General features: G+C 40.0%; 1 protein-coding gene across 1 annotated transcript in view; it reads left to right on the top strand.

Moving 5' to 3' along the window:
- Positions 1-16,908, top strand: part of CEP350 (centrosomal protein 350) — a 160,679-nt gene that overhangs the window by 78,573 nt on the left and 65,198 nt on the right. Inside the window, 9 exon segments of the mRNA XM_008166589.4 lie at positions 1,430-1,593; positions 2,821-3,010; positions 11,075-11,289; positions 11,674-11,837; positions 12,500-12,610; positions 12,873-13,013; positions 14,371-14,507; positions 14,985-15,104; positions 16,726-16,892. Coding sequence (XP_008164811.2) covers positions 1,430-1,593; positions 2,821-3,010; positions 11,075-11,289; positions 11,674-11,837; positions 12,500-12,610; positions 12,873-13,013; positions 14,371-14,507; positions 14,985-15,104; positions 16,726-16,892 — 1,409 coding nt within the window.

Below are 16,908 nucleotides of genomic sequence, written 5' to 3'. Positions count from 1 at the left end.
GTCCAGCATACCATCCAGGACCTCCCTTTCGATGCCCAGGGCTTGTTTGCGGATCAAACTGACTCCCGCCTGCATACCTTAAAGGACACGAGAAACACCATTAAGTCCCTAGGTATGCATACCCCGGCTAACCAGAGGAAGCCCTGTAGGCCACAGACCACCCAGCAACGTCCTTTCCCTCCTAGACCGAAGCAGGACCCTTCTCGTCGCAGAGGGGGGTCGGGCTGGCAGGGGCTTATATAGATTGCCATTTTGGTGCCACTCCAGGGGGCTTCCCAGCCGGCCCAGCGGGTAGCTGCTAGGGTAAAAGTTTCCGACATCCGTGCATGTGGCGCGCGCACACACCTAACTGGAATAGATATGAGCAACACATCTCGAAGAACAACAGTTACAGAAAGGTAAGTAACCGTTTTATTCAAATTTCTTGCTGAATTTTTTTCAAAATTCAGCTACATCGAATTTTCCATCTTTATAGCTCAGATTTGAGGGGTTGGAGATAGGGGAGAAGCGACAACCCTAACAACTTTTTGGGGAAGGAGCAACATGTTTGTCTACAGTTTTTGTCTAGGCCTGAATAAGTGGAGGACATAGCACATTTTTCATTTTCATTATGTGGCTAGCTGTAAAAATGTTCTCTTACCGAAGAAAACAAATATTACAATTTAGCTTCTAATACAACTTACCACCTTTCACATAAGACTATCCCTTTAATTTTTTTCATAAATGCGTGACCCTATTGAAAAAGTCTACAGTTCTACAAGTTTATCAATAATATCAGACGTCCATGTGTAATTTAGATTTCCATCAACTTAAGGGTAATACATATGTGTATTCAAATCTGTAATTGAATGCCCATAAAAACTTGTATCTGAAATTATGCAAATATCCGTCTTTTGTAATTTTACATCAGCTGAAATTCAGTACACTCAGAATCAGGTCTAAGGCCTGGGATACTCTAGCGGGGTGGTTCGAACTAAGATACGCAACTTCAGCTACGCTAGTCACGTAGCTGAAGTCTAAGTATCTTAGTTCGACTTACCTGGCCGTCCTCATTGCGGCGAGTTGACTGCAGCGGCTCCCCCGTTGACTCCGCTTACTCCTCCTGCCGAGGTGGAGTATGGGTGTCGATTCGCGGATCGGTTTATCGTGTCCAGATGAGATGCGATAAATCGATCCCCGATACATCGAACACTGCCCGCCGATCCAGCAGGTAGTATAGTCGTACCCTAAGTTCTGAGTGTCCTAACAACTTGCTACCAATATCTAATACCAAAAGTCATCTTGTTTCTCAAGATGGATTTGTAATGCAGCAATATAAAATTGGCCCTGATTTTAATCATCTGTCTCCTCAAGAAAGTCATGTAGACTTCTTGTGGCATGGAAGAGAGGAGTTGGGAATCTTCTGCTAGTGTTTTTTGTTCTATGGCAGTATCAGTGGCAGCAGCAATTCCAGCATTCAAGAAGAGCTTCCCAGTAGGAAGTCTCCCCATGAACACCGATCTATAGAGCTAACCTCCCAGCATTCACCTGGACCCTGGTCTGCAGCATCTTCTCGCTCATCTGGATCTTCTAAAAGGAGAGGGAAAAAGGAAAGTAAGTACAGTGCCGAGTGTAGACTCACTTTTATCACTTTTGTCAGCTGGTTATATTCGTATGCTCACATTTTTAAAGGATTTTTTCTGGGATTATTTAGTGTGATTGATTAAGCATTTTCACTTATCCAGGGGTTGATGGTACAGCATCTGTAATCTAGTACCAGTATAGTAGGAAGCCTTGTTTACTCTTAACCCTGTATGAAAATGTCTGCTTTCATTACATTACTATTCTAAAGAGAAAGCAAATGTCTGTTTTCAGCAGTTACTTTCTCATGTTTTGACCATGTAAGATGCTCATTTGTAACTCAGTCTGTTACAAATTTGGTGTATATTGAAACCGAGTTGTTAACACTATTTCTACCAGAAACCTCAGTGTACAGTTTGGGGTGATCCTTTTTTTGGCCTTGTCATATAGTAACTGCTAAAAACAAACAGTTGAGAAACTTAATAGTATCGTGATAAAATGTGCTATATTAATGACCTAGCTTTATTTTTTTATATAACCTAGAGATTATCCGCAAATTCTAAAATTAATTTTAAAAAATCCATTCAGCTGCTGTGAAATTAAAATAATGGCCACCCTATACAATATATAGTCCATCATTAGGCTATGAAACATCTGTATCTTATGCATAAATATCAAGCCTCTTACAGTAGTTTCTGTTACATTAGAAAGGGAGCAAAATATGATTTGACAAATGGGAAATTAGTTTTATGCTTTAAAAAAAACAAATAATGGACAGTAAGTTGAGAATACTAAATTTAAAATGTGGTTACAGTCAGAAAAGAAATTGTATCGTTGGAGGTTCCATATTTTCTCTGTGGCTTCTGTATCAGAATTCCTCAGTGTGCAAGTCAAGATAGGAATTTTTCTAACCACTACCACAAAAACTGATATTTTCAGTTTAAGTTGCCTGTAATTGTGTGTGCAGTTGGGGTTTAGCTAACTATTTTGATGAAGAATGTGTGAGGCAGAACAGAATTTACTATTATACATTCATGGCTGGATTGGCTCTGCAGTGCAACAGGCACTCTATTACTAAATTTAAGTAGATGTGATTCAGAACAGGAGCTAGTCTTGAGTGAAAAGGTGCCATATTTATTTAAGAGCACTTTAGGCTAGATAAGGCCCTTTTTAAGTGAGGGAAACATTCACTCAATTGTTTCTTTGTAGCTAATAACTGCTGAACTTTGGATTTAACTTTGCCGGTATTATACTTTGCAGGGATAGAATCTTTCAATGGAAGTTCACACCACTTTCCTGTGGAAGACGACAAAATACTATCCGAGTCAGACCGTGGGTCCCAGCACGCAAAGAAGTCCTTGCCTAATAGCAGAGTTTCTAATAGAGACCCTGAGCAGAACGCAGATACTGATAGCACTTTGGAAGAATTGTCTGGACATTCTTTGATGAGGTAAAGTGGACCTTTATAAGACATCATGCACATATTACTAGAACTTGGTGTTGAGTTTTAATATGTAGTGTGTAGTACAAGTGCAACCATAATGTAGAGATGGAGAAAGGATTTGCAGCTTGATCTGCTGTTTCAGCACTATATTGAATAACTTGGTATAAAAGTCTTAAATTATAGCCTGACTCCTGAAAATTCTACCATCTATCTGGATAAGTTAGCAGTAGTAATTCACAACGTTTACTAGTGAGACACCTGTACTTGGAATAAACATAGTTTGAAAGATGCTATCTGATTCATTTTTAAAAATTAATCAATTTAAAGAAAATATTGAAGCTGACACTATCGTTCTGAGAGAGGACATAGAGTTTGAATATTATTTGTAGGTTTGTGGCAGCTTTTGTAATGAATACAGCTACCTCATTTCAGCACAAAAATGATCCTCAAGGTCTTGTCTGTCTTGTTTAATGCTCAGAAGTAAACTGTCAACTTCAGTTCTTTGAAATGGACTAGTTTAAAAGAATGCATTTTCTGATGGAATACCCTTTAAACACAATGTTCTGAAAACCTTTTAATTTTTGTAAATATTTGAGAGTTTTTCTTAGGGCTGTCGATTAATCGCAGTTAACTCACACAGTTAACTCAAAAAAATTAATTGCGATAAAAAAATTAATTGCGGATTTAATTGCACTGTTAAGCAATAGTTTCAGAGTAGCAGCCGTGTTAGTCTGTATCTATTTCTGTCTGTGTGTATATATATCTCCTCAATATATGTTCCATTCTATATGCATCCGAAGAAGTGGGCTGTAGTCCACGAAAGCTTATGCTCTAATAAATTTGTTAGTCTCTAAGGTGCCACAAGTCCTCCTGTTCTTCTTTTTGTTAAGCAATAGAATACCAATTGAAATTTATTAAATATTTTTGGATGTTTTTCTACATTTTCAAATACACCGGACCCTCGCTAGAACGTGGGATTTGGGATCCATGCGCGGTACCACGTTAATGTGGGGACCGCGTTAAAATGAATTGCAATTAAAGTAATTAAATTTGGGATCCGTGGCCGCAACCGTGTTATATGTGAATTCACGCTATATAGATGCGCATTCTAGTGAGGGTCCGTTGTATATTGATTTCAATTACAACACAGAATACAAAGCAAATAGTGCTCACCTTATCATTTTTACAGTGCTAATATTTATAATAAAAATAATATGAACAAAAGAAATAGTATTTTTCAGTTATTATTTACCGTTTGCATAGTTCTCTAGCCAAGCAATAGCATCTTTAGTGGTGTGATTCAGTTCTTCTAGGCCACCACTGAACCTAGTCAACAGGCATTCATCAACAATGTGTGTCATCGTCTGTGTTGCGCCACAGCTGCACAATGGGCTGTCACAAAAGGCCCAGCGATACTGGTTAGCTGCACAAAGACCTTGCCCGGTCCGGAACCTGTTCAACAGGGACCATTGGTGACGGGGCAGGTCAAAACCAGGCTGGCAGATTGTGGGGTCAGCAGCAAGGGACTGGTTGAGGATTATAATAGATATCCATTCCTCTCGCCAGAGTGTTTCCACTCTAATATCCTGGTGTGGCAGATGAGACCATAATGGGTGATGTGACAGCAAACGTGTAGCTGGTGATTTTAAAAGGTCATTGTGCAGTGGCAGGCTTGAGTTGATGCTTACTTTCTCCAGTAACTTGCCAGTGGCAACCTCTCATCTAATATAAGGAGGAGCAATATTGCTCAGAATTGGAAGCCATGGGAGTGGTATCAGACGCAGGATGCCGGAGACGATCTGCACGGCGGCATGTAACTGCTTATCCACCAGTTTGGTGTGTGACGATCGACTCCATACTGGTGCACAGTACTCCCTCACCAAATATGAGGTGGCAAGAACTGACAGCCGCAGAGTTGGAGCACGGGCACCCCATGACGAACCTGCCAGTTTGCTAAGAAGGTTGTTACACATCTTAACTTTAGCTGCTGTCTTCTTCAGGTGGGCATGGCAACTAAGTGAGTGATCTAAGGTCACACCTAGATAGACCAGTTCTACTTCATGCTTCACCTTCTGACCATTCAGATAAACATTCAGTTCTCGGGTTGCGCTAGACTGTTTTTATGACGCTTGACTGAAGGAGCCAAGTCTTACAATAGTCAGCTAACTTTAACATGTCCCGGTTTAAGATGGCATCAAGCTCGTGAAACGTCAGGGCTGGGTACCGCAACAGATGTCTGCGTAAATGAACTTTCGTGACTCCGTTGTTGGCAGGTCATTGATGTAAAGGTTGAAGAGGGTTGGAGAAAGCACAGAACTTGGGGGTACCCCATTGCTCTGTCATCTCCAAGCACTCGTCTTCTCCCCCATATGGACTCTGAATTGCCTGTCATGGAGGAACAGTTCAACAATGCCTGTGACCCAAGGTAGCAGGACCCATGATACCTTCACGAGCCATACTGTATTATACGCCGCTGTTAGATCAATGAAAACAACACCTGTTTTCAAGTGTCTTTGGAAGCCATTTTCAACAAATATTGTCAGTGTGAGTACTTGGTTGCATGTGCTATGACCTTGGAGAAAGCCAGCTTGGTCAGGACTCAAAATTCTCTCTGTTGTAGGACCAGGCGCTCCAGTGCCTTGAAGCACACTGACAGTAATGATATGGGACAATAGCTTGATGCTTGACTTGAGTCCTTTCCAGGCTTTAGGAGGCCAATGATTTTTGTGGTGCGCCATATCTTCGGTAGCCTGCCTTCACTGATGACCCTGGTGAAGAATTTCACAAGCCAGAGCTGAGCACAAGGGCCAAGGTTTTTCAGGAATTCTGGAAATATGTTGTCATAGCCCACAGCTGTTCCACACTTGATGCTACCCAGTGTCTGTTACAGTGAATGGTTCTGGGCAGCTTCTGATCTGGTGTTAACGTTTAAACCTACGCCGTTCGTTCCTCACTTGTCTTCGCACCTGTTTTTCCAAAGGTGATCTGGCCACTTTAAGTAGGTATCCTGGTTGGGTGTCACAGAGGGTCAGCAGAGCGCAAGTGGCTGCTGTGCTACTCCAAGGCATTGGAGCAGACTCCAACACTTGCAGCGGGAGTGGGTAAAGCTCATTCTCTCGGTCATCTCTTCCCATCTGGCTCGGCGAGCAGTGTCCAATGATTCGATCAGATGGTCAGCGACTTCTGGGTCACCAGATGCCTCATGCTGCTCAAGCAAGGCAGCGCTCTCCTCGTCAAAACGGGATGTAGACCAGGCAGCAACCACGTGGGATGGCTCTGCAGGCTGCTTTATAGATAGCACCACAGAAGCAATGGTCGGTCTCATTTACCAAGATATGCCGGGCTGGTATTGTCACCACACTCTTCTCCAGTGCTTCCCTATATTTTCCCCAGTCAGCCTTTTGGAAGTTCCACTGCTTCTTTTTGGAACTCTTGACAACTGGGAGCTGTAGCCCTATATGGATCAGCAACGATCTCCGTTGGCTGTGTGGAAAGTTATTCAAGACTTGGTATGTTGCTGGCTGAGGATGGCCATGAACTGAACTGACCCAGCACAAGTCAGGAGAATAATCATGATCCCATCTAGAAGAATGGAACATGCCTTGCAGCTTAGCATCATGGATAAGGGCAAGGTCATTTCGAGATGCTCAGGCTGCAAGTTGTTCACCGTCAGTGTCAACCTCCTTATACCCCCAGTCTGTGTGATGGCTGTTGAACTCTCCAACATAGACAGCTGGGTGTGGCACACTTGGTAGAACCTGTTGGTTCCAGCTGATGCTTGGAGGCTTGTAAACTTTTCTAGCCAGATACCGCCAACCTGGATGGTGTCACAGAATTCAGTAGATAATAGCTGAGTGGCATCTGCGATATCGGCTCGAATGTATGTGGCTTGGCCGTGCTTTGGGTGTGCCACATGGCACAACAGGTCAAAGCTGTCGATACTGTAACACCCGGCTTTGGCAGTTGCCGTGTGTGTCTTGCAAGCAAATTATATCGATAGTGTGTTGATGAGCAAGAACACTGAGTAAAGCATGCTTGGCAACTGACAAACCCTCCACGTTAGGTTGTAACTCACGTAGAGCTGGAAGAGGTGACTCCTCAATTTTCAATTCACCTCATACAAGTACCGTAGTGCAATCTCTTTATCATGAAAGTGCAACTTACAAATGTAGATCTTTTTGTTGTTGTTACATAACTGTACTCTAAAACAAAACAATGTAAAACTTTAGCATCCACAAGTCTACTTAGTCCTATTTCTTGTTCAACCAATCGCTAAGACAAACAAGTTTGTTTACATTTACGGGAGATAATGCTGCCCTCTTCTTATTTACAGTGTCACCTGTAAGTGAGAACAGGCATTTGCATGGCACTTCTGTAGCCGGCATTGCAAGGTATTTAAGTGCCAAATATGCTAAACATTCATATGCCCCTTCATGCTTCTGCCACCATTCCAGAGGACATGCTTCTATGCTTATGATGCTCGTTAAAAAAAAAAGTGTTAATTCAATTTTTGACTGAACTGTATGTTTCCTGCTCTGTTTTACGCACATTCTGCCATATATCTCATGTTATATCAGTCTTGGATGATGACCCAGCACGTTGTTCGTTTTAACAACACTTTCACTGCAAATTTGACAAAACGCAAAGAAGTTACCAGTGTGAAATTTCTAAAGATAGCTACAGCGCTTGACCCAAGGTTTAAGAATCTGAAGTGCCTTCCAAAATATGAGAGGGATGATGTGTAGAGCATGCTTTCAGACGTCTTAAAAGAACAGGACTCCAATGTGGAAACTACAGAACCTGAACCAGCCAAAAAGAAAATCAACCTTCTGCTGGTGGCATCTGACTCATGATGATGAAAGTGAACATGCGTCAATCCAAAGTAGTGCGGACCGTTATTGAGTGGAACCTGTCATCAGCATAGACGCATGTCCTCTGGAATGGTGGTTGAAACATGAAGGGACATACGAATCTTTAGCACATCTGGCACATAAATATCTTGCCATGCCGGCTACAACAGTGCCATGCAAACACCTATTCTCTCTTTCAGATGACATTTTAAACAAGAAGCGGGCAGCATTACCTCCTGACAATGTAAACAGACTTGTTTGTCTGATTGGCTGAACAAGAAGTAGGACAGAGTGGACTTGTAGACTCTAAAGTTTTACATTGTTTTATTTTTGAGTGCAGTTTTTTTATATAATTCTACATTTGTAAATTCAACTTCCATGATAAAGAGATTTCATTACAGTACTTGTATGAGGTGAATTGAAAAATACTATTTCTTGTTTTTTACAGTGCAGATATTTGTAAACAAAAATAAATATGAAGTGAGCACTGTACACTTTGTATTCTGTGTTGTAATTGAAATCAATATATTTGAAAATGTAGAAAACATCCAAAAATATTTAAATGAATGATATTCTATTATTGTTTAACAGTGAGATTAATTTTTTTATTTGTGCGATTAATCGCAATTAATTTTTTTAATCGTTTGACAGCCCTAATTTTTCTACCTCACTGTTGATGTTAAGAACAGCCTTTAGGGTGCACCCAAGTGCAATATCAAATGTGCTCAGGTTTAGCCCTCTTTCTCCTATTTTTTCTTTCTGGATATATGCCTACCTGTTGACTTTTCAGATTTAGTTTCAGTTTTGTTGCAGCTACTATGGGTAAAAACCTTTGTGCAGGGGCTGTGAAAGTGTGTGTGTGAGTTCTTCTCCCTCACCCCTGTCAGAACATTGCATCAGTGGTGGTGACGTACCGGTATCTGAGACTGAAAGAGCAACTGATGAACAAAACATTGAAACAGACTCCACACTATGCTGCCAAATTTACAAAATAAACACGTGGAAAAATTAGACTTTTTTTTCTCTAGACTGCTTAATTATGATAGTCTTAGGTGTTATCTGTAGTAATAGCAGGTGCAAAATAGAAGTGATTTTCAAATTAACACTGTCCCTTTTAATCTTCATTTCTATACCAAACAACTTTAAAGAAAACCCTGGCCAATACAGGCATCTTTTAGTTTAATTGCTGAAAAGGCACTGAAGCTAGCTTTTCTTTTTCCATCTTCACAAAGAGGAGTCTGTAAGAAGCAAAAAGAAATAGGCAGACTACCTATAAAGAGCTGTTGCAATCTCTGCCAGTAGAAACCACAAGAATGTCTCTTTGGCTGGGGTGACTGTGGGCTCCCTGATGAATGAGTTTATGACAATGTGATGTTTAGTGCAAAGATGGGTTGCTGCTCCAAAGGAGTATAGTGGGGGAGAGAATTTAATACCCATCCTTGCTGCTGTTGCAGTTCATGTTTCCATTAACCATGTCATTGAAACTAAAATCTTGTCTCAAATCTCCTAAAAAGACATGCAAGTTAGTTTTCATGTGTGTGTTCACTGAGTGCATACAGAGTGATTGTGATGAATTGTCTTAGTTTAGTTGAAATATTGAACCCAGTATTGGCTTTGAAAACCACCTCCTGGCCTAATGAGACGATGAAATGAGTTGTGCCATTGTTTTAATATGTATCTGGGAGGCTTCCCCATGATTTAAGCATTGACTGTTAATCATCTTTGCTTTCATAATTTTGGAATGTTAACATTTTTGTATGTATTTGAATCATTTTCTGAAAGTTTTTGGAAAGCGATGTACAGAAACTTCCCTCCACAGGCAGTTTTCATGTTGTATTTTATTAACTACACCTCTGCCTCGATATAACGCTGTCCACGGGAGCCAAAAAAAAATCTTACTGCGTTATAGGTGAAACCGCATTATATCAAACTTGTTTTGATCCGTCGGAGTGCGCAGCCCCGCCCCAGAGCACTGCTTTACCGCGTTATATCAGTATTCGTGTTATATCGGGTCGGGGTAGAGGTGTATTACTATTTAATGCAAATTTAGGACTCTTTGGCATTTACCTCATTTTGCAAAGGGAGATTAATATTTAAAGGTAACAGCTCTGTCATAGCCACTTGCACCTCTAGAGCATTTCTAAACTGTAAAGGGCTTCTATAATGTCAGGTTCTTCTGTAGGTTTAATTAATTTTCTGTAGGTAAAATTAAGTTCCTGGCCAAGACTTTCAAAACGAGGTGCCTAAAGTTAGAGTCCTAAATCCATATTTAGGCGCCTGAATGTGGCCTGATTTTCAGAAGTGCCGAGTTCCTATCAAATTCCAATGAAATTGATAGGAGCTGCTGGATAATCAGGCCACTTACTCTGGTGCCTAAGAATAGAATTAAGGGGCTAGCCTGAGGCACTTATTTTTGAAAATCTTTGCCCCATGGTACAGAGAGAAGTTTGTATCTATGGGATAGTCAAGGAGTCCTATCACCTTTTGATGTAGTTATTTATGTGAAGGATTATAGGGTAATTTCTACAGTATGTTACTGGTCTTGATACTTTAATGACTGTTTATAAATTTGACTCATATGAGATTTTTTTTCTCTGATTAGAACCTGTAAGTAATCCTTGTTCCTTTATTATTTATATACTAACTATGCTTGATACTATAGAACAGGGGTCGGCAACCTTTCAGAAGTGGTGTGCCGAGTCTTCATTTATTCACTCTAATTTAAGGTTTTGCATGCCGGTAATACATTTTAACGTTTGTAGAAGGTCTCTTTCTATAAGTCTATAATATATAACTAAACTATTGTTTTATGTAAAGGAAATAAGGTTTTTAAAATATTTAAGAAGCTTCATTTAAAATTAAATTAAAATGCAGAGCCCCCCGGACCGGTGGTCAGGACCTGGGCAGTGTGAGTGCCACTGAAAATCAGCTCGCATGCCGCCTTCGGCACGCGTGCCATAAGTTGCCTACCGCTGCTATAGAACAACTTTATCAAAATGTGTCCCAAAGTGGAATGCATGTGTAACATCCCTGTAGTGAGCCACTTCTTAAATGCAGGGTAGGCACCTGCAAATCATAGGAGAGCATTCCTTGTACATAGTCTGTTCAAATGTAGACAAACAGGGGATTTAGCTTATTACTATGTAAACTGTCATCCTTGCACTTAAATGGCTGGGCATTGGAGAATACTGATCTTTTTCTGGTTTGATTTTTCTGTCAGTCTCTCAGACAAGGGAAGGTCCCAGAAGACCCCAACCTCTCCCCCATCTCCAGGCTCCCAGAAACTGTTACAGTTTGACTCTCTAGGAAATACAGCGGAAAGAGCCAGGTCCCCTGCAGGCTTTCCTGGGACTACAGCTTCAGGGTTCAAGCCCAATGTACCCATCTCTGACTTGAGCCTGGGAACTAACAAGACAGGAGCAGCAGCAGTGGCTGGTGAGCTGGCTCCATTCAAGCCCAACTAATTCCATAAAACATCCTCTTTTTCTTATTTTCTCTTTGTATTTATGTATAGTTTCTATGATGCAGGCTAACGGCTTGTTTACACTTGAAATGCTACAGCTGCAGTGCGACAGCTGCATTGCTGTAGCACTTCAGCACAGACACTCGTGTCGTCGTAGGTAATCCACCTCCACAAGAGGCAGAATTCTTCTGTTGACCTAGCGCTGCCTACACAGGGACTTAGGTTGGCTTAACTACATCATTCATGGGGCGGGGATTTTTCACACCCCTAAGCAGGATAGCTGGGTCGATCTAATTTTTTTAGTGTAGACCAGCCCTAAGTCCTATAAATGTTAAATAGTAAGTATTCTCTTACAGGATCCATGCGCTTCTCTCCTGCTGGTCTCCAGCATCGTTTGTCAGCAGAGCTCAACTACCTGAGTGCCATTGAGGAATCTGTACGACAACTCTCAGATGTAGAACGAGTGCGGGGCATATCACTTGCCCAGCAGGAGAGTGTTTCACTGGCTCAAATCCTAAAGGTGACTGGAAACTTTCTTTTACTTGCTTTAACCCTCTTGTTCTGTATTTTGTGAGGAAAAAATAACCAGAGCACTGTAATTGAAATAGTTCTGCTGCTGATTTGAAACAATCCACAGCTGAGGTGATGCAGTCTATTTGAAAATGTCCAATATATTCTAGATCAATACCTGCATCATCTTCCCTGTTCTTATCAACACACCAGTGGTGAGTCCGGAGCTCCTACCATTAGTATGTCATTGGCTGAAATAATTGTTTTTACTGCATATCATGATAAAACTAGAATTTATTTACTTGCTAGGTTTGATACTTGGCCCTTAGGCAACAAATGGTGGTTGTTCAGGCTGGGTTCTTGGTCTTATTCTGGATATATCTTGGTTGAAATCTGCTTCTCTTGACAAGATTAGCTACTTCCCAAAGCAAAACAAGCAAACCTTTCAGATTCTGATTTCTTTTATACCCAGAGGGGAAGGGGTATACATAGTTGTCAGCTCCCTCACCAACAAGATATTGGTGCCAGAAGAGAGATTGAAGGTTTGACTTTAGCACAGGAAGCTTCAAATAGAGCAGCATTCTGACTGTCAGTTAGCTACAGTTAGTGGGGTGGGTTGTGGAATCTAAATGCAGATTTCTTTACTTAACACTAAAATGTCTCAATCTGTAGGCACAGCAGCAGCGACATGAGCGGGACTTGGCTCTTTTGAAACTCAAGGCTGAGCAAGAGGCTTTAGAGAGTCAAAGACAGTTGGAGGAAGCGAGGCAGAAAGCGGCTCAGGTAATGCCTACCTTCAAAAAATATGAAGTGCATAAGAGACAGCGCTTTGAATCTGTAAGTAAACCTGTGTCCAGAAATATTCTTAATGTGAAGTCCAAGGATGGTCTGGAACGGGTGAAGGAATTTGAAGTATCTGACCAAAACACATCAGAGACAAATCTTAATTTCAAACTGATTTTTTTTCTTTAAGACTATAAACTCAAAACGAATAGTAATACTACCCACCAAGAGTAATTATAACCTTGCTGTTTTTTCTTTATAGGCCCATGCAGAATCTCTGCAGCATCTGGTCCAGTCACGACAGGAGGCAGCAGAAGCACTACAGGAGACGACATGTAAAATTGCAGCCCAGCAGGTGGAAGCTGCTTTGCTCACCACAGATGCAGCTCGCCAGATCCGTGAGGTGAGATTCTGTATGAAAGACTTGATGAAAATGTTCCATTGCCAAGTTGTCTTGCTACTAAAACATTCACTCTTCAGTGTAGCTTCTTCACCTTTGCAGCATGCTAGTGCTGGGAGGATTTTCAGTAGAACTTCTGGCCCTGCTATTTAGAAAAAAGTGAGTGGCCTTCTTATAATCCTCATGCATTCCCCAGAGCATCTTACTAAGAGATAAGAATGATTCAAAGAAAGGGAAATCATGGTCAAGTTGATAGGCTAGAGAGAGAGAGTTTTTGGATCCATGTTCTGAAGAAACTAGGGCAAAATTGAATTGAATGTCCATAGAGTTAAATGGATCATAATGATGTATAGTGAATACCTGTCGTCAATGCATCAAGTACATTTGCTGGGCACACACCATACTTTCCTTAAGTATAAAGGGAGTTAAATTTTTCCCACTATTTTCAATAATGTGCATATATATGTATGCAAGAAGACATGATGGTGTGATGCAAGTTTATCAGTGTGTGTTTAAGGTTGCTACATTATTCACGAATGATGAAGACATGAGCAAGTTATTCAGATCATCCCAACCAAAAATATTTTATGCTGCCACACTGTCTGTTCTGCATAAGCCATATATTTTACAGAAAAACTATTTTAGAAATTTATTTAGTAAGTTCGTGAAAAATATTATTGGAACTGATTTTTTTGTACCCATTCACCAAGCTTTTAGTCTCCCAAGTCTGAACATACAGACCTCCTGAAGAAGAGGAAGATTTAAAACTAGTAAATCTTGAGTTTCTAAATGCAGAGTTTCCACATATTTTGATATGTTTGATATATTTTGTATACCTGATTAGAAACAAGTGCCTTATTCCATTGAAAGGAGGAAATTCCTGGGTTTCTGATTATATAATACCATTTCTAGCCCTGATGGTTTGCATGATATTGGACCATAAAATTGACACTTGTTCAAGACTAGTCATAGTCCGTCTCACTCATCAGACAAGTGTAATTTTTGGGGAAAGAAGAAAATGATATTTGTGGCAGATTTTCTTAAAAAAATAAATCTGTTAAGCTGTTTGGAGTTTTGGAATGTTCGTCTAAGTGAAGATCATTTAGTGAGCAGAGTTCAGGTTAGTTGGCCAAAGTAGCATGGTTGATACAGTTTATCAAGTGGCTTTTCCCACTGTGTGTGTGTAAATAAAAAATAAATGTACAGAGCAATCTGCTCCTCTTTCTTAGTTGAAATTGACCCATCTTTAAGTGTAAATCATTCGTATATCATGGTGATGTGTGTCGTATATATGCCTGCAACAATTTAAGAGTTTCACATAGGGAATGCAGCTGTGTATCAAGTATATTCCTGTATTCAGATGACAGAGTTGGCACGAACACAGATCTCAGATCCAGTCAGTGCTCCAGCAGCTCCGATCACCACACTGTTTGACCATCAGCGGCAACATCATTCAAAGTTCATGAAAGAGCTCAGAGATCGAGCCGATACAAACAGGTATTTGACCAACACAACCTCTCACAAACGTAGCACTTTAGGAAAAGCAGTAGCAGTTGTTGTGGCCTCTTATACTAGTTCTCCCACCATTTTTTAGTGACAACCTTATTGGGCTTTAATGAAAGAGCATTATGTAAAGGAGTTCTATGTGGATAGAGTAGATAGACTAGGAAGATTAACTTAGCTTAATGTAAGAGTACAAAGACAGAATTTTTTTCCATGGTTTACATATCATCTGTTCTGTAAGGGGTTGTACATAAGTGAGAAGTGAAACTGTTTACTCTTTTAATTGGATAGTTTTCATCCTGTTTAGTTTGGTCTGATTTAACTGCCTTATCCTTTTTTAAGTCCTCCATTCTCTTTACTCAACAGACCCTTATTTCTCCTATTAAATTGAAGTAAATTGTAAAAACCTTTCTTTTTTTATTCTTTATTCCAAGACTACTCAAATTTATCCAGAACATTTTCCTTTGACAGGAAAAATGAATCTGGAACCCCGTCACAAAGTAAAGAGAAGACAGCTGACTCAAAGCAGACATACTCCCCGTTATTTGATAGTTATTCAGAATCCTCAAGATCCAAGAATCATGATCAGAGGTGAGAAGAGATTAAATTATGCCATCAATTTCTACTTTAAAAGTGTAGTAAAGTAAAAATATATACAAATGAATGCTCTGGAAAACTGGTATCTATTGGAATTTTAACTTGCCCCCAATGAAAGTTTCTTCTTAATTCCCAGTAGTTGGAGATTGGTTTATGTCCCAAAGCTTGAAGGTTTCTATCCCTTCCAAAACTTGTTTGTTTGTTTTTAAATATTTACTATTATAACTCTGGATATTAGTGTTATTTATATAAATAATCCTTAATCTAATCTTTTTGTGTGTTTCCTGCTAAACTCTGTGCCTCAAATGAGAACTTGTTGCAATGTATTCCACAGTCTCGTGGTGTGGTGTGAAGATATTTTTTTTCCATTTTAAATTTGCCACTGTTTAATTTCACTGAATGTCCCCTTGTTCTTCCTGTCTCATGAAACAAGAACGGAAACTCCTCTTCTGCCTTCTCTATACCATTAATTATTTTGTATATTTTTTATCTTGTCCCCTTTCTGCCATGTTCCCATTTGTGTCCTTTCTAAGGTAAACAGTACTAATCTTTTCAATTTCTCTTTGTATGAGATTTTTTTACATGTCCCTAATCATTCTTTTGTTGCCTTTCTCTGAAACCTCTCTGATTCTGTTATATATGTTTTGAGATGGGGTAACTGGAACAGTGAATGGTGTCCCTGGTGAAGACATACCATTGATCTATATAATTGCTTTACAGTATATGTCATATTCTGTGTTCCATTCTTCATATACCCTAACCTTTGATTTTTTTTTATTTGGCAGCTGCTCTGCACTGAGCAGAAGTCTTCATTGAGCTGTCTACAGGTGCCTAGGTCTCCTTCCTGGGAGCTATTTGTTAATTTAGAACCCAGTAAGGTGTATGAGAACCTTCTGTTATTCTATCCATTATTCATGATCTTGAATTTGTCAACACTAAATTTAATCTTTCATTATATTGTACATTCTCCCCTAGTTTGGTTAGGTCCCTCTGAAGTTCCTCATAGTTGTGTCTGGTCTTGACATATCTAAATAACTTTGTGTCTTCTGCATATTTTACCACCTCACCAGTAACTTTTTATCCAAAGGAAAATTGACCACTTATTCCAACTTAGTTTTCTGTCTGTTAGCTAGTTTGTTTCCCCTCCCTAATAATAATAATAATAATAATAATAAATAATTTAAAAAGCTAACCCTCCCCCCCCCCCCCCCAAAAAAAAACAAAAACTTTAAAGACTTGTAAAAGGGAATGATTGGCATGATTTATCGTCAGTACCCATTGCAGGGTAAAAGATGTGCACACTTACAGGCTTGTTTGTTTCCCTGGCTGTTCCTTTCTATCTTAGACCAGAAGTGAGAACTTTCAGTGTGGATTTCCAATTTAGTTAGGCCTGGGATTTTGCAGTAGCCAAACTGTGCTTTTGTTTAACCTAAGTATTTTTTTAACTAGGATTTTTACTCAGTAAGAGATAAGATGAGAATACAAACTTTTTTTTTTTTTCAATGTTGAAGGAGTGAACAAGCAGAACTGTCAAGTACCTGTGCAACATTTCTATGTCTTGTTTCTGGTGGAGAAAAGCAGAAACAAGTAAAAAGTGTTTGTTCTTGTTAAATAGTAGCAGCAGCAGCCGGCAGGAGAGTCCTTCAGTTCCTTCTTCCAAGGAGAATGAGAAGAAGCCCTCCCGACGTGAAAAGACGAGCAGCTCCATAGAAGAGCAGGCTCGTACTGGTGTGGATGATTCCTTGCGGAGCGATAGTATTCCATCACTGCCAGATGAGAAAGGTTAGACATATTCATG

Source organism: Chrysemys picta, chromosome 8 (genome assembly GCF_011386835.1).
Source record: "Chrysemys picta bellii isolate R12L10 chromosome 8, ASM1138683v2, whole genome shotgun sequence".
NCBI lineage: Eukaryota > Metazoa > Chordata > Testudines > Emydidae > Chrysemys > Chrysemys picta.
The sequence above is the reverse complement of the archived record's forward strand: the minus strand, read 5'-3'. Positions and strand labels throughout refer to the sequence as shown.